Source organism: Tachysurus vachellii, chromosome 10, assembly GCF_030014155.1.
Source record: "Tachysurus vachellii isolate PV-2020 chromosome 10, HZAU_Pvac_v1, whole genome shotgun sequence".
NCBI classification, from domain to species: Eukaryota; Metazoa; Chordata; class Actinopteri; order Siluriformes; family Bagridae; genus Tachysurus; species Tachysurus vachellii.
Window position 1 is genome coordinate 7,925,657 of NC_083469.1, and position 23,701 is coordinate 7,949,357.

The 23,701-nt window shown below is 37.1% G+C and overlaps 1 protein-coding gene across 1 annotated transcript in view; it reads left to right on the forward strand.

Moving 5' to 3' along the window:
* alk (ALK receptor tyrosine kinase) overlaps positions 1-23,701 on the forward strand; it is a 442,935-nt gene that overhangs the window by 353,618 nt on the left and 65,616 nt on the right. Inside the window, exon 6 of the mRNA XM_060879161.1 lies at positions 10,328-10,455. Coding sequence (XP_060735144.1) covers positions 10,328-10,455 — 128 coding nt within the window. The remainder of the gene's footprint in view (positions 1-10,327; positions 10,456-23,701) is intronic.

Sequence of the window (23,701 nt, forward strand, 5' to 3'; positions counted from 1 at the left end):
TGAAGGCTGTTGCTCAAAGTTCATGTGTGGTATTTCTTGATATTATTTCACATATTAGTAGAAATCAACACAACACCTTCTTCTTTATTTGCACTCATGGTTTTCTTTTCAGTGTTAAAGTCTTGTGGATCTGCTAAAGTGCATCTGTGTTCTGCTCACCCCTGGAACTAACATGTTGTCAAGCTTAAACCTGCGCGTGGGCTGAACACAACACACGAGGAGTCGGAACATTTAGAATCTTAAATGTAGTTCATTCACAGTGCTCTTCAAATATAGCAGAATTTCAAAGAAGTAGCTCAGGCTGGAAGACAGGGCAGTAGACTTACAGCATTGCCCAGGAAGCTGGCGGTCAATACTATGTTCAGGGTGTGTTGTCCTCTGTGTCCGGAGGTCACTCTGTAAACAATAAGAGGGAGAAACGCACATTAGTCTAACCATTACTCTCCTTTTATCTCCTCTGTGACATCATGCCCCACAAAACTCTCTCTTCTTCTCTTGTCAAGTCAAGTCAAGTCAAGTCAAGAAGCTTTTATTGTCAGTCCAACCATATATAGCTGAGGCAGTACATAGTGAGTGAACAACACAGAGCTATAAGACAGAGCTACATACAACAACATAGAGCTAAGGAATGAAAGTATGTTGTCATAGCAACATAAAGTGCAACGTTTGCATGCTTGTGCAATTAGTGTGAGACAAAAGACAGTGCAGATAGACAATGCAAAACGGGATGCACTTATTTCCAGGGATTTCAGAACAGAGTAATAGATATTGCGTCATCGGGTAGGCGTGGCCTATTTGATAATCTAACCCTAACACTAACCATAACCGTAGTTTTTGGTTGTTTATTTGTTTTCTAAAATAAATCTACCTGTATGACTGTTTTGTCCTTCGTAGTATGCTCTTTTTTTTTTTTTTGAAAGAGGGCGTTTTTCCAAGACCTCCGGAAACACGCCCACTTTACGTCGTGGAAACGAAACCCCTGGAATTTAGTGAATGCCAATACAAAACACTACAGGAAACAAAAATACAAGATCAGTACTGACCAGTGTGCATATTGACATGAAATGACGCTGTCCGTTCAGCACCCCGGCGATTGTAGCGGAAAAATGCAACTATAAGGCAGTGGTGCAGGTTTTGTCATCACAATTTGACCTAACTAAGTGATGAGATCTTAAGTGAACAGTGTTAAGTACAGATGAGAATGGGGTCAAATGAGTCTCAGAGGTGGTTTTCATACTGGGCATGTTTCAGCAGTGTTGATGTGGTATCTAGCACTGTTCACTTACCTGGTGCATTTGAGTTCATTGTACATCATCACAACATGCACGCAAAACTCAACCATTTCAATTTACTTTTTATTTTCATTATTTTATATACATCTTATACAAAGTAAGGCATCTTGAATTATTTTTGTGTCCCACAACGTTCCTCTGCCACTCACGGTACACGTGTGTATGTGGAGACTAAGTGATGTCATCAGCGGAAACATGTGCAGGGTAATTTACTTCCTGAACAAATGTGGACCTGAGTACAAGTTGTGTTCATATTCACAGGAATCATGACTAACACCACCTCATAGACCTAGTCATGAGTTCTGTACAGCGCTGCACTTGTTGGTTCCTTTTTTTTTTTAGAGACTCTTAGAGACACACTGTGATCTGATCAATCAAACCACATGGAAAGGTGGTCTGGAGGATGCATCACATATGACCACATCACCTTTGTATTGAACATGAATGCGTTTTAATGACTTCTGGTAGCACCAGAGAACCAATTGATTGAGTGTGTCAGATAAAAGGTAAGATTCGATTCAGATATATTCAACTCAGTTTTATTTGTACATTATTTTTAACCATGGATTCACACAAAGCAGCTTTACAGAAATATAGAAACTTTAAAAATCAGGATCTGAATTTTAACTGTATAAATTTATCCTTAATAAGCAAGCCAGAGGTGATGGCGGCAAGAAAAAATGCCTTAAGACAACATAAAGAAGAAACATTGAGAGGAACCAGACTCAACAACCAAAGAGTGCGATCATGAATATTTTATCTTCAATGGCTGTATACTAAATGGCCAAAAAGTACAATTGTGTATACAGGAAGTTCATTCATGCTTTAATATGGAGTATTTTGTTGAGCTGGTCACTGATGGAGACTTGAGTTTAAAAAAGTTCATAGCAATTGTGATAAGCCTTTGTAGAAAAACTGTTTATATCAATTGAATAAGCAGACGATTCAAGTTCAAGTTCAAGTTTTGCTTTATTGTCAAATCTTCCACATGTACAGTACATACAGAGAATTGAAATCGTGTTACTCTCAGTCCCAAGGTGCATACAGATAATACTGACAAATAGAAATTAAATAAAGCAGCGCAAGGCACATGGCAGATGAGTGCAAATGAGCAGATTAATGCTGCAAAAAATGACTGATGCATGTCATCGTATGTTAGTGGGAGGGGGGAGTGGAAGGACCTGGGGATGTGGGATCTAGAGGAGAGGGGGTGGGTTCATAGATCTGTGGTGCCTGGGGCAGAAAATGGAAGGGGAGGCAAGTTTGGGAGCGAGTTCAGCTTCCTGACAGCCTGATGAATGAAGCTGTCCTTCAATCTGTTGGTCGTGGCCCGGAGACTCCGCTGTCACCTCCCTGATGGCAGCAGACTGAAGAAGCTGTGTAATGGGTGGGATCACCTGCAATGCAAAGGGCTTTGTGGGTGAGATGGGTCTCGTAAATGTCCTGGAGGGAGGGGAGAGAGACATCAATAATCTTCTCAGCTGCTCTCACTATGCACTGTAGCGTCTTCCGGCAGGATGCGTTGCAAGCACCATACCACACAGTGATGCAGCTTGATAGAATGCTCTCAATGGTGCCTCTGTAGAAGGTGTGCATGATGGGTGGCGTGGCTCTGGCTCTTCTCAGTTTGCGGAGGAAGTAGAGAAGCTGCTGTGATTTCTTGGCCAGTGCTGCTGTGTTTTCAGTCCAGGAGAGGTCCTCTGTGATGTGTACACCCAAGAACTTGGTGCTGCTCGCTCTCTCCAGTAACACCGTTGATGGTCAGAGGAGCATGCCTCGCTCCTGTAGTTTGTCTCATCTTTGTTGCTAATGAGACCCACCATCCGCAAACTTAATGAAGAGGTTGGAGTTGTGTGATGGGGTGCCGTCGTGGGTCAGCAGAATGAAGACAAGGGGGCTCAGCACACATCCTTGGGGGGCCCCAGTGTTCAGTGTGATGGTGCTGGATGTGTTGCTGCCGACCTGTACTGCCTGAGGTCTTCCAGTCAGAAAGTCCAACAGCCATTTGCACAGTGAAGTGTTGAGCCTCAGCTGGAGCAGTTTGTAAATGAGCTGTTGAGGGACGATAGTGTTGAATGCTGAACTAAAGTTTATGAACAGCATTCTGACGTATGAGTCCTTTTTGTCTACGTGGGTGAGTGCTGAGTGAAGGGCAGTTGCGATGGCATCATCATTCGGTTGGACCGATATGCAAACTAGAAGGGGGCCAGGGAGGGGGGAAGGGCAGACTTGATGTCTTGCATGACTAGCCGTTTATACATTTATTTGTCATCTCATCTTTTACTTGTTTATGAATTTTTTTAGCAGTCCCAAAGATGTAAAGCAGAGTTTGAAACGGTGTGTTCAGGTACACGAGACATGATTTTCCGTACATTTCAGTGTGAAAATATATGCAGTGGAAGTCTGAGGACAATTTTTTTGAAGAAAAAAAATCTCAAGTGGGCACAAAAGTGCCAGGTGAGACTAATGCCAGGTGAGAACAGGGCCTGAACGAGTCCTGATTCTTGATTCTTTGTTTAGCTACACAGGATATATTACAACATCAAAATCTCATCATTGTTTAAAAATCAAAATCTGTATCTCACAAATGGTTGGTTTACTTCTTGTGGTTCAAACTTCAAAGAGTCTCTCTCTCTCTCTCTAAAGGCTACTCGACATCTCTCTTTTGTCTTGCGTGTTCATTTTCATAAAGATGTTTGATAAGATGGCAGCGTCAATTTCCCTAATGCAAGCAGTTAGCATGTAAATCATGCTTGTGCACCACATCCAAGGCGACAGAGATAAATTTAACTGTCACTATCACACACACACACACACACACACACACAGAGTTTATTCACTGTAAAGAATCGGTAGCTGTAAAACATTTGACAAGGAAAAGCAAAGTATTATGTAAATAGAAGAGAGGAATAAATGACAAAAGGTTCTAGAACGATAAGCTGAAGCTCAAAGTAAATCAGACTTAACACTGTCACTCAACTGTGTTTATTTCATAAAGTGTTTTATTCCTTTTATACTCCAGCTGCAATTTGTCAGTGCTTGCATATTTATTTATTAACTCTTTCTTTCCAGAAACCAATAAGTGGAATTGGTTGTGCCTGTATTCAGTTGAACATCATTGTCCTGTCACACTCCACAGAGATGGTTAATGACACAGATATAAGTAGACACTCAGGTCTTTAAGAAGTTGTAGTATTATAAGGGTTTCTATTTTTACCTAATCCACTGGGGCAATATCTTCAGAGAAATGTTCAAAAAAATAAATAAATACTTTTTTTTTTACCACACAAATGTATATATCTTTAAAGTAAACATACTAATACTAATATCTAATACTTCTCTATTAATACTACTACATGTTCTGCTCCTCTCTATACATTCCGTTACATATTTCTACCAATTGTAATTGTATATAACTGTAAATCTTTGCTTACCCTAGTTCACATGCGTTTATGTACAGTATATTATCTATACATACACTGTATATTATCTTGGTTCCTCTTGTACATACAATGTACATAATGCACACATTTGCATAATATATATAATGTTTTGGACATATTGGACAACTGGCACATATTCCTGTATTGCATGTACTACACTTATGCATATACGACCTAACGTACACATTTTGTTTTCTACTATTTGCACTTCTAGTAGATGCTAAATGGCAATTCATTGTTATCTATCTATCTATCTATCTATCTATCTATCTATCTATCTATCTATCTATCTGTCTGTCTGTCTGTCTGTCTGTCTGTCTGCCTAGTTTATATATTTGTTCTTGTCCTATCTATCTATCTATCTATCTATCTATCTATCTATCTATCTATCTATCTATCTATCTATCTATCTATCTATCTATCTATCTGTCTGTCTGTCTGTCTGTCTAGTTTATATATTTGTTCTTGTCCTATCTATCTATCTATCTATCTATCTATCTATCTATCTATCTATCTATCTATCTATCTATCTATCTATCTATCTATTTATCTGTCTGTCTGTCTGTCTGTCTGTCTGTCTGCCTAGTTTATATATTTGTTCTTGTCCTATCTATCTATCTATCTATCTATCTATCTATCTATCTATCTATCTATCTATCTATCTATCTATCTATCTGTCTGTCTGTCTGTCTAGTTTATATATTTGTTCTTGTCCTATCTATCTATCTATCTATCTATCTATCTATCTATCTATCTATCTATCTATCTATCTATTTGTCTGTCTGTCTGTCTCTCTAGTTTATATATTTGTTTGCTTGTTTTGTCTATCTATCTATCTATCTATCTATCTATCTATCTATCTATCTATCTATCTATCTATCTATCTATCTATCTATCTATCTGTCTGTCTGTCTGTCTGTCTGTCTGTCTGTCTGCCTAGTTTATATATTTGTTCTTGTCCTATCTATCTATCTATCTATCTATCTATCTATCTATCTATCTATCTATCTATCTATCTATCTATCTGTCTGTCTGTCTGTCTGTCTGTCTAGTTTATATATTTGTTCTTGTCCTATCTATCTATCTATCTATCTATCTATCTATCTATCTATCTATCTATCTATCTATCTATCTATCTATCTATTTGTCTGTCTGTCTGTCTGTCTGTCTGTCTGTCTCTCTAGTTTATATATTTGTTTGCTTGTTTTGTCTATCTATCTATCTATCTATCTATCTATCTATCTATCTATCTATCTATCTATCTATCTGTCTGTCTGTCTGTCTGTCTGTCTGTCTGTCTGTCTGTCTGTCTGTCTGTCTGTCTGTCTGTCTGTTTTGGGGCACAAAAATAATTTATTTGTTTATACTGAAAATGTTTGATGTCCAATTACATCAGTGATAAAAGATAAAAAGGGCTAAAGAATGACACATTCAGCATTTGAACTATTTATATACAGTAATAGTTTCACTTTGCACAATGCTACAGTCATTTTAAACCGTAATCAAGTAAACATACTTATGATGCGTAGTGTAATTTAAAGGAATAATTTGTCCTTCATGTATGATTCAAGTAAACTTGAAGTGCGTGTTGTTAGTTCTGTAAATCGAGAGATGTAAAGGGTTTTTGAAGTATATCATATCAGTGAAAGCACAAATGTGCATGGCAAGCGCTTAACGGATAAAGAGGTCAAAATATCTTTACGAAAATAAATCAAAAAGAAAAAACTTGCTGATCGGTCTTTTTATCTGTAGGTGTATTATTACTGCCTGTACACCTGCCTGTAGTGGTGCAGTTCAGTGCACTAATTGTATTCATTATCCCTAATTTTGGGGGACAAACTAAATGGGAAGTCATTAGCAGTTATTATATATAATAGCTAAAGCATCTCATATCTTCAGGAGCAGTTCAGTACCTGGCGATTTGACAACACCTCAGCACATTTTCAGTAATCAGTAATTTTGAACTTGAAGGACAGAAAACAGAATCAGGCATTTAAATGATTTAGTAGTAAAATGTTGCGTTATACAGATTCATTTAAAATCCTTTATAAAAGCTTTCTCTCTCTCTCTCTCTCTCTCTCTCTCTCTCTCTCTCTATTTCTCTCTCTCTCTCTCTCTCTCTCACACACACACACACACATACACACTATAAAAAATTTATCAAGGCTGCAGTACATAAATTGGAAAGGAGCTATTCAACGTGTATGCTATATAAATTGTTCAGCGTTCTTTATTTAGTCTTTCTTGCCAAAGTTTCTGGCCCAAAAAATTTATAATCCAGTATGTTCCTAAATGCCACTGTTGATTTATTTATGTTGCTCAATTAAATTTCAATTCAGTTTATTTGTATAGCACTTTTAACAATACAAATTGTCTTAAAGCAGCTTTACAGTATAGAAAGTATAGAAACATGAAAAAGAATTTATAAAAATAATTAAGAATTAAATAAATAAATAAATTAATTAATTAATTAATAAATAAATAAATAAATAAATACATTTAAAGTTTAAAATTAATTTTAAAATGTTAATTTAAAATTTTAAATACTATATATCTCTAATATCTATCCCTAACGAGCAAGTTGGAGGTGATGGTGGCAAGTAAAAACTATCTGAGATGATACAGTATGAGGAAGAAACCTTGAGAGGAACCAAACACAGAAGAGAACATCATCCTCATTTGGGTGACACTGAACAGGAAATAATGTAAAAGTAAATAATGTCCTTTCTACAACAGTTTATAGTTGAGGTGTTATGCACTGTGCCGTTGCCACACGGTCGGCTAATTAGATGCTTTCGACGAATGAATGAGCAGGTGTACCTAATAAAGTGAAAGGTCAGTAAATTTTAGCAGTCCTGCACCAGATACTGTGTTTGTGTTTTGAATTCCCCCCCCGTGCCAATCAATACCAGTAGACAGCCGGTCAAATGCAAATGAACACTTGCGTAAACATGAGCGTACTTCAGCGTGACCGCAATGACCTTGAATATTGAAGTCTAATCCAAACAAAACATGGCCCATCTGTAGCGTCCAAAGCAGATTAACCAAATTCGAAACAGTTGATAAACCCCACACCTCAGACACCGTTCTGTCCGTGCTCAGGAATCAAATAGTGTTATTAGATAATGGGTGAGCATTCATATCAAAACACACACCACGTAAAGAACAGAGCAGGATGCTTCACCTGGAGTAATGACATGAATTACAATGTGAATCATAATGAGGAATGGTAACAGCAGCGATTCTGAGTAACGTGCACGAGCATGATGTTTCCAATGATCCAAGACTGATTCCAATATCGGAAATCTCTACATTTGTAAACATTTACAGTCCAAAAAAAATACATTTCTTTTCCAATTTCACTTCTAATCCTTACCATTTGTTACAGGATCTACAATCTGGTTTTCAGTCCACGATTTTGTGTTAGTAACACCAAAGAATGATACTGGGCCTTAGCTCAGAACCGACTCTTATGTGGGCAGTTTTGTCATCGTTCCATAATTGGTGAAAATTATTGCTGGCATTTCAAAAAAATTGCTGTTGATGTAAGAATTTTTTCCATAATTTAAGAAGACAAATACCGTACTGGGATATAATCGGCTCCGTGTGCATGCAGGAGGTGATTATTATAGAAAAGATACACAATATAGTGAAACATATAAACTAGCAAATTAAGATTATTTGTAATATACAGTATACAGCAGCTTCCTGGTTAGCATGTTTTCCTCGCACCTCTCTGGTGCCAGGGCTTTGATTTCTGCCTCGCCTTCTCCATGTGTATAACGAGTTTGTATTTTCTCCTTGTATCTGGAGGATTTCCTTCGGGGACTTTCTCTCTAAATTGTCTATTGTGTGTGAAACGGTGTAGGAGTGTGTGTGTGATTGTGCCCTGCAGTGGGTTAGTGCCCCGTCCAGAGGCACACTGTCGAGTGTGATAGGCTTCAGGCTCCACTTTGACCCTGTGTACAGTAGTATCAGTAGCACATGGTGTGTGTGTGTGTGTGTGTATTTTACTTAAATATACTAGTACTACTTCTGCTACTACTAATAATAATAATTATAATTTTCCAAAAATAAATAAATAAATAAAAAAAATAAAAAAAAAAAATAATAATAATAATAATAATAATCTGACAAGCACTTTGATTTATTATATATATTATTAAATATACATCTAAATACTTGCCAGCTATTTAAACTGTTTTGTCTTGTGGTCTGTGTTTAGTCTCACAGAACAATAGTCATTAAGTTACAGCAGCTGGGAATACTGAAACGTCATCCTAATCATAATACATTAAGTATTATATCCAATCATATGTATGACACCTCATCTAATTCCCCAGTAAAATCACATTTGTGATGAAAAGCAGAAGGAATGTAATGATTTAAACAACGAAATTACGTCTAGAAGCTTCATTCTTGTCAGATAAAACGTCAAGCAGGAACTTTTGTCACCGTCACAGCACAAAATTTGAAGTTCCCTCGGGAAACTAGGGATAAATAGTAAGACGTTATAACATGGATTCTGTTTCTTTTACTCAGTCTTTTTCTCCCAGTCTGAGAAGTAAACTGGAAAGGTTTGTCTTTTTTTTTGTACTGCTACAGTAACAAGGGATTGACAACAGCGACTTCAACATCAAAATGGCTCACACGGACAAATACTTCATATACTCCTAGTGAAAATCTTTCTCAAGTGACAGTGCTGCTGCAATAACTCGGTAATTTGCCACGAATGGTTTTCCCGTTTACTGAAAATGTCCGGCTCCTCCTGATTTATATGCAACCAATTCAGTTTAAGTGTAGCCACTTTGCATGAAATCTGTCTCTGTCCATGCGTTTATTCAGAACAACTGCAGTCCGGAGATGCCGCTTTGTCATGCTTCTCAGCTCTAATTCACACTGAATGAATCAGATGTCAAGGTAAATCCTGTGCCAAGATTAGAGACCTCCTAACAAGCAGGCAAAAACACAACAACTAAGGTGAACAAAGAGGGAAAGTGGGTGGGGATGATCAGAAAGGAAACAAGAAGGGAGGGAGGGAGGGAGGGAGGGAAGGAGGGAAGGAGGGAGGGAAGGAAGGAAAGAAAAAGAGACATAGACAGACAACTATGGAGAGAGGGAGGGTGTGATGAATGAGATAAGAAAATTCATTGGTTAGTAGCCCAAAGGCAAAGTGAAATCTATTCAATTTGCTTAATAAAATTAGCCTGTGCTCAGACTACATTATAACAGGCGATGTTTGGCTCCGCAGTCGGAAGCCAGATCACTGAACACCTCTAAGTCCGTCCGTCCGTCCGTCCATACACTCACATCCGCTCACATCCACTGAGCCGGAGCCACAGCTGGACCCCTGTTTGTATAGGGCATGTCTGACACTGAAATAGAGCCTAAAATGGCTGAAGGAGCAGGTTTGGTGTCAGAAAGCCAAGTTTCACCTTCTGCCAGCTCCCCAGAGGAGACCAATCTGACACCGGGAGAAGAAGGCGGCTACTCGGGGCCTGCTCTGACCCCAAACAGTCCTACTTCTCTTCTTCTCCGTCCTCTCTGCCTGCTCCTGTTGCTGATCTTGGTGGTTTTGTCTTTCCTTGGCAGCTGGGCAGTGGTGCATCTCAGCCTGGGAGCTCGGGGAACACCGTTCAGGATCTCATCCAGTTACGACCAGCCTGGAGAGCTGGAGACTGCAACCTACGACCCGCTCTTCATCACCAACTGCACCATGGGTAAGGAATCTGGTTAATCTTTTAATCTTGCATGAGTGTCAGGTGTCTCCTCAATGTCTCCTCAAAAGCGAATCTTATTTTTCTCCCTTCAGATTCACAAATATTATGTAGATGAATATGAAGTGCAAATAGTTGCATTAAAAACTTTTATTTTATTTACACTTTCTGTGAGTATTTGTAAATCCATAACACCGTAATATTGTTGAGTCAAAAAATTATTATTTGGTAACGATTTCTTGTAAACAATGTCATAAACTTAAAAAAAGCCTCATAAAGCTCTAAGTTATAATCAGGATGTAAAGAATGTTTCACCATTTATTATAATATAAAAACTAATATGACTAATAATGACTTGTATAATAATTTGAGGTTTATTTATTAACAAATTTAAAACCATTACAAGCATTTAAAATATTATTGAGTGCTTTGAACAATCCTGAGGACACACAAATGCTCCTCTAAACCTAACCGGCTGTGTACTTGTCAGTTTAAAGTATGTTTTTATTATTATTGTTATTATTATTATTTTATTATTTGACATTTTCAAATACCTGTATGTGTTTTTTTAATTACTCTAAAATATTTTTCTTTACGTTTTTTTTACGTAAAAAAAAAAATAATAAAAAAAAATAGGCTAATATTATCTCACAACTTCACAAGGATATTTTCAATATTAACTTAATTGTTGCATTTTCCATGTTTTATTCAATTTTATTTTTATTAAAAAAGACTTGAAGATGTGACATTTCTTAATAATGATTTATATTATCAGAGTTATTAGTATAATAATGCATATGAGAATATCTTACAATTTACAAGAAATTCTGAGCACACTTATAATAAATTATGAATACAGGCTTCATATAATCTTATCACGTACTTGTTGAATAAAAGATGTAGAGCTAATAATGAACGCAGTTGAAGGTAATTCTATCTGTAATTTAAAATGACAGGTTTATATTTATGCACTTATTCTAATGCATTATTGTTTCTAAAGTAACTAATTCACAGAGATGTATATGGAAGACAGTGTCTATTGTGAAGTTAATACATACCCAATGGTGAGTTTTTTCTGAAAGTAGATATTACTTAGTTGAGAAGTCCTGGGTTTTAATACTTTATAGCAGTAACAGTTGGTGTTCAGCCATTAGTGAGTCTTTAGGACAGAAGGATATCAGACTTCCAAGGTTTCTAGGAAATGACAAGCTTTTTTTAAAATATTTTTTTAAGTTGGTTTTATTAACTTAAAGGAAAAAAAGAGGTGGGTGTAAAGTGTTATAACAGGATATTCATAAATGATCACTAAAATGGCCTCAGAGACGTGCCACAACATTACATATAAATAAAAAAACACGCATCCAATTAAAGGTTTGTTAATTGCAGACTGAAATTGTTGGTAAATTGCTGCAGTACAAGAAGAATAAAGACGAATAAGTTTAAAAAGTGTGTATTACGTTATAGAAAGAATCATTCACAATACAGACATCATTATGTCAACAATAAAATCAACAACTGCATGCAACATTGTGTTTTATTTCTTACTGGGTCATTAGGAGATTCATGCATGAGTGCAAACCCTTTACAATAATAAGAGTAGGGTTTCTTTATTAGAATTTGGAATATTTATTCTAACACAGAGAGCAAAAATGTCCAATTTTAAGGTATAAATAATGTGAAAACTATACACTTAAATGGTTCTGAAAGTGATTTCACTAATAAATGAACTTTCTCCTGTTTTATAACACTTTATTCTCCACCAAAAAGCTTTTGTACCTTTTAAGTCGCAAGATTATCACAAATTATTTTTTCCATATTTTTAATTGAAGTTCTGTTCTAATACGCTTCCTTACCTCGCCTTCTTCACATCATCCACAGACCAGCAATCATAGAGGAGATGACAAAATTTTGCAGTAAAATAATAAATAATAAAATAAATAAATAAATAAATAAATAAATAAATAAATAAATAAATAAATAAATAAATAATAATAATAATAATAATAATAATAATCATTCATTCATCTTCTACCGCTTATCCGAACAACCTCGGGTCACGGGGAGATCTCAGTCGTCATTGGGCATCAAGGCAGGATACACCCTGGACGGAGTGCCAACCCATCGCAGGGCACACACACACACTCTCATTCACTCACACAATCACACACTAGGGACAATTTTCCAGAGATGCCAATCAACCTACCATGCATGTCTTTGGACCGGGGGAGGAAACCGGAGTACCCGGAGGAAACCCCCGAGGCACGGGGAGAACATGCAAACTCCACACACACAAGGTGGAGGCGGGAATCGAACCCCGACCCTGGAGGTGTGAGGCGAACGTGCTAACCACTAAGCCACCGTGCCCCCTATAATAATAATAATAATAATAATAATAATAATAATAATAATAATAATAATAATAATAATAATAATAATAATAATAATAATAATAATAATAAACTAACTGATGTACAAACAGGATCATTGCACATGTTTCATTTTCTATTCATAGATTTACCAACCAGCTAAAAACAATCATTTTTAATTCTATATAAAATAATAGTTGTGTATCCAGTAGTGGTTCTAGTGAGTGGCTTTTGGTTGTGGACTGTTTGAATTTGTCCGTAGAATTTGTAGGGTGAATTTTTAAACTGCAGATGAAAAATGCCATATGCCATGCTGTGAGATCACAGCAGTGGTTTCTCTCCTTCTTTTGGCTTGTTTTATAGAAGAAGAAAAAAAATGTCTCTTTTCAGCAAAAGCCTCCACAAGGCTTTCACTATCATTATCTACTGTGAGCCGTCACACCGAAGCCTACAATCTCTGTTTTCCAAGAAGTTGAAATTTTCTAGCAGCAGATTTGCTTAGGGTCAGAATCCCCGAAAGACAGCAACTTCATAGATAATGTCTCCTCAAACAATATATACATACATATACACACACACACACACACACACACACACACACTATATATACACACATACATACACACACATATATATACACACCTATAATTATTAGTATTATTTATTTATTTAAGTAAATGGAAAAAAATGGATCTGGTTTTTGGAGATTTACTTGTATTTGTATTTTCAGAGTTCAGGAATTCTGATGTGAAAATAACTATGATCCGAAAAGCTTGGACTTTTGACCTAGTTTAACAGCTTTAATAATCAGTTTTCATGTAAAGACAAAATGAAAAGTCCTTGTGGAGTTTTCTATGTTCTTCTCTTCCTAGGGTTCTTTTCTTGGTTTTTTCCCCACCACCTAAAAACATCCCATGCAGGCTTTATTCCTGCCTTGTTTCCAGTGTTCCTATAGAGTACAATATCCACCACAACCATGATAAATAGACTGCTCAAGATGAATTAAGGAATAAATAAATGTACATTTACGGCATTTGGCAGAAGCACTTATCCAGAGAGACTTACAAAAGTGCTTTTGAATTCTTCATCAACGAATACATCGATACCAGTTCACTAGGTCAGGGGCTAAGAATAGTATCAGTCTAAAAACAATTTTGGGGGAAAATACAGCAAGGCAACTTTTTTAAGTGTTTATATTAGCACCTCAAGGGAGGTAGGTCTTTAGATGTTGTTTGAAGGCCGCTAGTGGAGAGACTTGTTTCATACTTCTTTGTACCCTGAGAGAGAGTGGGACCGGTCGAGGAGAGCTGGAGGATCAGAGGGAGCATAGTGCAGTGTGTGGAGTGATAAGAGCTTTGAGGTAAGTGGGAGGTCTGTTTTTGGCTTTGTAGGCAAGCTTCACAATCGGATGCAGGCAACTACATATAGCCAGTGAAGGCAGTGCAGCAAAGCTGTCTTGTGAGAGATTGTTAAGAAGGATGAAAACGAGTTATGCAGCTGCAGTCTGGATCAGTTGTAGATTTGAATTGCACTCAGAGGTAAGATAGACCTGCTTGGAGTGGGTTGCAGTAGGGAATAACACAGCACTGACCTGTCAGGTCCAGGTGCTTCAGTGGAACAGAAGCCAGACCTAAACGCAGGGATAGAAGGCAGACGGGGGATTTATTAAGAAAATAACAACCAGACACAGGAAAACACTAGGCATCAAACGAAGGCAGCAAAAATACAAACACTAGATCTTCAGAAACTCTAAAACAGGACACACAAACCATGTAGCAAACCATGTTTACTGGATATAAACAAACCTGGTGTACTGGCCATCCATGATATGAGCAAGCACTTGAGTGGCCTGAGCATTTTGTATGCGACGTGAAATCTGAATAACACATAATTTTTTTTTTCCACTTCCTTATTTCTTATTTGTCTTACAACAGCTCCTCAGTAAGTGATAAAAACTCCTCTATGTGAACACAGACAAGATTTTATTTTTTTTTCACCTCTCTTGTGCTTCGGATTCAATAAAACTGTCGCACTTTAATGTTGTAAACATCCCTATAGCTGAACCATAAAATGAACCATAAATTAAAGCCATAAATACTGTTAATGAAGAGCAGATTAATTTAAAGACGGAGTAATAAAACTTTGTTTGAAATGTGCACAAAAAAACAACAATACATAAACACACACACAAACACACACACACACAGCCTGTCATGCAGATGCAGCATCAGACAGATCTTTAATTGTTCCAGGGAGCTGAAATCCAACCAGTTGCCATATTTGGATAATCAAATCCAAAATGTCTCTTTAGACATTATGTACTTCCCCGAAGCACGCCGTGTACCTGCATGTCCTGGATGATGTCCTTTAGACTCATCAGCTTCCTGCATCTGATAGTAACAGATTGACATGCTTTATCCCTCAAGCACCTGCCACTGGAGCTCAAATTACATGCCACACAGCATGTGTTTGATGGACTGGGTCTCAAAGCAAACTCTTTGGGGGAGTAGGTGTGTGATGGGGAAAGATGAGAAGTGTCAGATCTGGCTGTTTTTTTCACCTTTAATGAAGCGAACATATTGCATGGAGATATGCAGGAAGGACGTGTTAGCACTGTTTTAATATTATTGCAGAAGTCACTGAAGAACAGGATTCATTATGTTCATGTTTCAGATATTAACAAATATACAGTTGTGCTCAAACATTTGCATACCTTGGGTGAATTTGCAAGATGTGTAAAAAAATTTAAATGATGTTTTTTTTTAAAAAATGTTTTTTTGAAAAACATGAGTGAGCAGGCAAAATCTTATTTCTTATAGGACTCAAGTTAATATTTAAGGCATAACAGAATGGCACAAAAACAAAACATAACAAAAAAAGAAAAGAAGGAAATAATCTCTTTTTAAAAGTTTGCGTACCTTCATATCATGTATTGTGCCGTTTAGCATCAATGATGCCGTGCAATCTTTTGTAATAATTGTGCGTGAGGTCCTTAATTCTCTCAGGTAGTAGAGCTGCCTATTCTTCTTGGCAAAATGCCTCCACTTCCTGTAAATTATTTTGTTGTCTTGCACAGACTGCATGTTTGAGATCTTCCCCGAAGTGGCTCAATGATATTGAGGTCAGGAGACTGTGATGGCCTCCAGAACCTTCACCTTTTTCTGCTGTAGCCATTGGAGGGTCAACCTTGCCTTGTGCTTTGGATCATTGTCATGTTGGAACATCTGAGTACGTCCCATGTGCAGCTTTCGTGCTATTTTCTGATAACATGCTACATTCATATTGCCATCAATTTTTACTAACTTCCCTGTGCCACTGGAGCTCACACAATCCCAAAACATGAGATCCTCCACCATGCTTTACATTTCGATGGTGCACTGTAGACCTTGTTGACTCCCCTCCAAACATAACATTTATGGTTGTTATGCAGTTTTATTTTGGTCTCATCACTCCATATGACTGCTCCAGAAGATGTGAGGCTTGTCTAGGTGCGGTCTGGTATACTGAAGGACGGCCTTTTTGTGGCAGTAACGGGTTTCTCCTGGGAACTCGACCATGCAGGTCATTTATGTTCAAGCACCTCCTTATTGTGCTCCTTGAAACACCACTTTTTTCCAGAGAAGTCTGTATTTCTCTTGAAGTTGTTTTTGGGGTTTTCTTTGTGTCCCGAACAATTCTTCTGGCAGTAGTGTGTTAAAATCTTTCTTGGTCTACATGACCGTGGCTTAGTATCAACAGAACCTCTTATTTTCCACCTTTTTATGAGTTTGAACAGCACTGACTGGCATTTTCAAGTGTTGAGATCTTTTTATATCCTTTTCCTGCTTTATAAAGTTCACGTACCTTATTATTCAGGTCCATTGGCAGTTCTTTAGTCTTCCCCATGGTGCAGTATCCAGCCAAGTCGGTGCATCACCACATGAGCTGAGAAACTCACTGTCTATTTATGCACAGACACTAATTACAATTACAATGAGTCACAGGTGTGGAAACTTTCCTTTAATAGCCGTTTAAACCTCTGTGTGTCAACCTGTGTGTTTATAATGTGGCCAAACTTTCAAGGAGATGTAAACTTTTGATCAGGGTTGTTTAGGTGATTTCAGTTATCATTAGGGAGTAAAAAGGAGTCAAAGAACTATAAAAAAAATAAATAAAGGCGTTATCACTCATATTTTTCGAACGAGTGGCAATGTTTAATGAGCACAACTATATGTAATCTCAGCTTGAGCGAATACACATGCACTGCTTTTTAATCTGAACTTTTTGTTTCCCCCATTTTGAGCTACCAGGCTTATGACCAAGCACTTGGGGCATCTTATAGAACAGGAATGGGTTTAGTATAACCATTTACTTTGAAGATAGAAACATTTGTGTGGAAAAACAAACTTGCCCCTAGTAAAAATTATTGCCCCTAGTAGGCCTGGTTAAAAACAGAAATACTTATAAAACACTGAAAAATTCTTAAAAACCTTAGTGTCTTTTTTTTATCTGTCATTAACCACCCTTATATTTACATTTGAACAACACTTGATATTGACTGGGTTGTGTCCCAAATGACATAGATTCTATGCACATACACTGCATAGAGTATGAACGTTAGAAGTGTTTTATTTTCTTCTAACTGGAGTTGTGTCCCAAGTGTTATACTATCTACTGATACAATGCACTATGAGCTCTAGCATCTAGTGTATAAACCTTACAAGGTTTTTTTTAAAAATACGTTGTATCCCAAATGTCATACTACATACTATGCACTTACACTATGCCCTATGTGCTCTATCGCCTCGTGCTTTTCGAACTGAAGGTATAAATAATTTCCAAGTTGATGGTCTGACACTTTTAGCTGTTAATGAATTATTAAAATGTTGAAAAATAAATCACACACCTAACCAAAGCAATCTGAAATGTCCCCTTGTTCATATTATTGCGTGTAAGTATTAGAAAAGAAACTTTTTACCTAAGTGAACCGATGCAGTATTTAGTGCTATTGTCTCTAGGAGTTTTTTTTCCTTCTGTCCTGTATAATTTCCTTTCATGAATCAGGTACTGATCAACTTTTCATGAACTGTTAAGTTGCTCACCGTTTGTTGCTGTGAGTCATCTACATTAAGTGCCTCCTGACAAACCTGATTTTGATCAGACTGACACTATAAAAACCATATCTGGCAGCTCAAGTCAAGTTCTTGGCGGATTTGATGAGATCTATTTATATTCACAAGGTCCCCCCCTCGTTTTGAAGTGCATGACTGAATGCAGTTAGCACACACAGATCCCTGATGGTAAGAAAAATGGAGAGACATTCAATCACTTATTTATGCTCCCTATCTGTCTTCTGACTGAAGCAGAAGTGTCCCTGAGAAGTGTTTCTTCTTCTCGTTTATTGAACTTGATTTTATAATTTTTCTCTCTCTTATTAAGCAAAAGGATAAACAAGTTGAACAGAAACGATGAAGCAATTCAGCAGTAATCGAATAGCTTAATCTACTTAGCTTTAGATTTTGCTCACAAAAAATTTCCAAACCTACATTGTAGGAATCATGCAATAAAAATTTTGTTTACATTTGTTGTTCCTCAGTTTCCAATGTTTGGAAATTGCTACTTGGGATTTAACAATAGATTTGAGATTTACATTTATCAGACATTCTTATCCAGAGTGACTTAAATTTTTCAATTTATACAACTGAGTAATTGAGGGTTAAGGGCCTTGCTCAGGGGCCCAGCAGAGGCAGCTAGGTGGATCTGGGATTTGAACTCATGACCTTCTGATCAGAAGTCCAACACATTAACCACTAGGCTACCACATTCCGTTTTTTCAAAGCCGATTACAGACAGGTCCAATTGCAGTTTGTGTCAAATTCTTACTCAATCAGCTTGATTTATTTTTAAGCCTATTTGTTAGCATTATCTGAATGAATGCACCATGTACTGTACCTTACTGTGTGGTAGACCTCCCAGAACAAATCACTGTTTTATTGTCTGGATTTTTTTTTTTAAATATTTGTGTAAAAGCAAATATACTATATAATAGAGAAATATTTTACAATATAGATATTAAAACAGTGTCATTTGTTCTGGGAGGTGTAAATACACAGTGATGGTCTTAGCATGATTGTGGCATGTGGTAGCCTAGTGGTTAAGGTGTTGGGCTACTAATCGGAAGGTTGTGAGTTTAATCCAAGGTCCACCAAGCTGCCAAGGCCCTTAACCCTAAATTGGTCAGTTGTAGAAAAAAAAAGACTCGCTCTGGATAAGGGCATCTGCCAAATAATGTAAATGTAAATGATTTCCTTGTACCTCTGGGGTTAAGGGTTTGATTTCCTGTGTGTGGAGTTTCATGTTCTCTCTCTGCTTCAGGGCTTTCCTCTAAAAGGTTTCCGGTTTCATCTCCTAGTACAAAGGCATGTTGTAGGCTGATTTTCCAAAGTGCCTAAATGGGGGTGTGTGTGTGTGATTGCACCCTGTGATGAATTGGCTTCTCACCCAGGGTGTACTCAACCTTGTGCCTTGAGTCCCCTGGGATATACTGTACTATATCCAAGGTCTACTAAGCTGCCACTGCAGGGCCCCTGAGGAAGGCCCTTAACCCTCAATTGCTTAGTTGTAGAAAAAAGCCCCTCATTTTCTCAGTTGTATAAAATGTAAGACACTCTGGATATGGGCACCAACCAAAATGGCATAAATGTAAATGAACATACTGTATACTCCAAGTAGCCCATGACTCAGTGTAGAATAAGCAGTACAGAAAATGGATGGATGGATGTGATTGAAATAGTAAATAGAAAACCATTAGGTATTCGGCCTAACTTTGTGTTGAGAATAAAATATATACATTTTTTTAAAAAAGCGTACCATTTATCAATGATAAATCAACATAAAAGGGAATTTAAAACATCATCACATGTTGATGTTCTTTATTAATGTCTTGACAAAATTGAAAATTTCAATCAGTGTCAATATAAAGTCATAACCATATGATGATCTTTTTTTCTTTTTTTTCAAAACACAAAATGTTTTGTCATTAAAATGTAAATGCAATTTCAAAGTAACCAGTTTCAATTTTCACTCTGAAGCGTTCTCTTAAGAAATGGCTGCTTTATTGCTTAGGCTTGTTTTGTAAAAGAGAAGAATTCTTCTAGGGGAAAAATAATTAATGTGTGATTTTGTTTTCTTTTAGTGTGAATTTCTATTTGTAACCCAAAATTAATTTTTCGTAGCCTGTCAGATAAAAATAATGAAAAAATGCTCCCTTTAGAATCACTTCAGTGCTTTGGATGATGATGATGATGATGATGATGATGATGATGATTAATAATAATAATAATAATAATAATAATAATAATAATAATAATATTATTATTATTATTATTATTATTATTATTATTATTATTATTATGTAATTCTACCAGTACTTTATACAGCAACTTACAGATTAGATCTCTAGACTTGTTTTCTTTCTCAAACTTTAACTCAATATGATAATGTGAACTGAAGAAACATCTCATACATTGGGTTTCCTCATAGTGCTAGACTGTCAATCACATTCTAGCACCCTTGTAATGTATGGGTGTCAAGCACTCTTGAAATATATGGGTGTCAAGGGCATGGTAATAGTAGCTGAGAGCACCATCCACCATTCACACCTCGTTCACTCCTGCCATCAGCACAGTTTTTTTTTTTTTTTAAATTTGTATCTCTGACTCTTCTGTGTGTATTCCTGGAGCTTGTTGGAGCTGATTTTCCACAGGACCGCCAACGTATATTTCAGAACATATCAGTAATATCGACATGGTGTACTGTACATTTTCAAGTGTATTAGAATCATAAAAGCTAAAAAGTGCCATTGGTAGTAATTTAACCCCATGAATTGTTACTAAATTTATAGGGCTGTGTAAAATCTTGTGATATATTGTGTACAAATGTAATGATTCACTATGTTTTGGGAATACTGTATATTTTGCCATCTGCCATAGTACATGTATAATCCTCTTTATCAGTTAGCCATACAGCAAAGTGCATAGGTTTATTCTTGGTGGCAACTTCCTCCATCTGAGGATTGAAACCCTAACCTCATGCTTCCTCATCTATTTCCCTGCCTACTAAATCATGCAGCTTGCAGAGTCTAATACAGTGTTACACCACTGCTTCCCACCCTCTCATAGGGTACACGAGCATGGCGAGCTTTCCCCCAGCCATCAATCATCCTGCCGCAGGAGACGGGGGGAAATGAGCTGTGCCGAGGATGGACGAGCAGAGAACATGGGTGTAGAGAAAGTCCGGTGGGGACAGCACTTAGTGGGTCTTGAGCAAAACTCGTGCATGGAGCAGTGCTTTGCTCAAGGTAATCGAAAAAAGGATTCACAGGAAGTGTTGCCTAGGGAACCACCTTCTGAACCTGGGAATGATCCAGCTATCTTCCATTGCAGAATTATCTTGACCTTAATAATGTTCTTAAAGGTGCAGTCAGTGATTTTAGCAAATGGTAGCTTAAGATATTTATTCTGCAATTTAAAATGAGGACAAATAGTACGGCTTTCTTTGTCGTTTGAAGCGGCTGGTAAGAAAACCCGAAAAATGACCAGCAATATAAGTCGTGAAAGGCAAATAGAGAGATTCTTTCCTCTCCTGATTAGCTGAATAACTGAGTAACAGTGGTCCAAGACATTTTTGCCTAGCAGTGGCAGCTTAGTGGTCCTGGGATTGGAACTGACAACCTTCCAAAAGCACTACTGAATGTTAGCATACAATACTTTGTGGATATACTTCTTTTATACAACAGTTCTGCTCCACTAATTTAATTAGACGAGCACCATTCCAAGAGTGATAATATTTAATATAACCACAAAGGGACATTTCACTGTTTGTTTCCAGCTGCTCTTCTGTGTTCACAATATAAAATCCCAATTTTATTGACAGTTTGCTACACTGCACATATTACTACAGTAACATCAACAGCAGCATCAGCAAATATGGCAAACTATATATCTTTCATCAATAGAACTTTTGATTTGTGAACAGATGAAGATGAAAAGTGAAAAAGGGACACCAGTTTATATCAATGTGAGCTAGCTAGACAGCTAACTGGCAAGATATAAAGTGAGTGTTAGTTCTTTGGGATCTTTTTTTCATTAGCAAAAGTAAACAAAACATTTGGCTGTACATGTGTCTGAAATATGTTTATATTTCTTATTTGCAATTTTGAACACACAACTGTGCGGTTATACAGGTATATAATATTCGCATGACTTTGATGCCAACAGCTATGGCGGATTTAGCGCCATGCTAATATCCAAATTTATCCGCACTCTGTCTTGAGCGGTATTGCTTAATTAATTAGCAGGACATGATATTGTGCTGAAAAACTTCTGTTTATTGAGGATGTACAAATATTAATCAGAATTAAGGGACTATGCAGGAAGCAGTAATGGCATGTGTTATGTTAATGCAAATATAATCTTTAGCGATTCTGTGTTGACTGAAGATGTATTGTAAAGCTGTCTTGTCTATATACACATCCCGAAGTTAACGCCAAGGCGCTGGGTTTAGACTTCTACCAACATTGGTTCCTCATAAAATCCCTGTCCATAGAGACATTTGGTGAGTTCAATAGTTGGTATGTGCCCCAGTATCACATTCAGGCAGGAAAGTCCCTTGAGTTTTACAACCATTGCGAAATGGCACAGTTTATTGTCCTTTTCTTTTATGAGCAGCAAATTTGTCTCTGCTTAATATCACAGTGATATAATCCTTAATCCAAACCTCTCCATAGCCGTCCTGCATATTTAGTTGTTTTTTTGTTTTGTTTTGTTTTTGCTCATCAAGACAATATAAAACACTGCATTTAACATGATTAAAGCCTGCAGAGCCCAGTTTTTATATGACACTTTTGCAGTCTGACTAGCCCCCGAAAACCAAATCGCTTGCAGCATAACACACATGATGTATCCAAATGGCTCTTGTAAGGATAGAAACCACGTCCTACAAACAAATCATGATGAATTTAATTGTGCACAAAGTGTCTGTGATATATTTTTTATTTGCCCTCGTAATTGTTAAAGCTATTGTCCCCGAGGACTTTAAATATATGAGTAGCAGCAGATCTTATGGGAAAAAAAAAACTTGGGGTGTTATGTGTTCTCTGATGTGAAGAAAACAGCCTGGAGAAACCCAAAACATGCCAATAAACAGGCAGAGCCATTAAATTCAGCGCTTCCTTTTAACAGCTGTCGCAGCATGTGCATTTACACTGTCTGCAGACATTGATGCCCTTTGGTCACTGTTTATTAGGCATCCATTTCAAGGCCCTAATTTGTACAACTTTGTTTGTTTATTTATTTATTGTAGTATTTACTCCCATGCCAACCTAATATGGCTGTTACTAGAGGTGAGAAAAAATTCTGATGATGCTTCAAATGCTAATTGCACTCCACTCTAAAAAGAAAAAAAAGCAGTCTTAATTAGCAGGGATTGCAGGAACATCCCTGATTATTTTGCCTCTGATTCCCCCCACACACATCATTCTCTCCTGCTCCCTTGCACTTCTTGTTCCTTCGAGCTACTTCCACGAATCATTTGCGAAGCCATCATTCTGCTTTTGTGAGGAGCAAACTATTTGCAAAAGGCAACCTTTATCTGTCTCTGTCACTCTTGGTTCTGCCTGATGATATTGAATATTGAAAAAGTCTACAATGGCTCAGAGGAGAGAACTATTGAACGTTGACAAATCTGAAGAAGATTGTTTATAGAAAGGCTGTTGAAATCATCATGCAGATTGCTGTCCTTTAGTAACAGCTCTTAGCTGTGAGTGAAGTCTCAGCATTATTTATTTATTTTACTTATTTAACCATTTGCTTATTTATATACTTGCATTTTTAATAATCTCACTG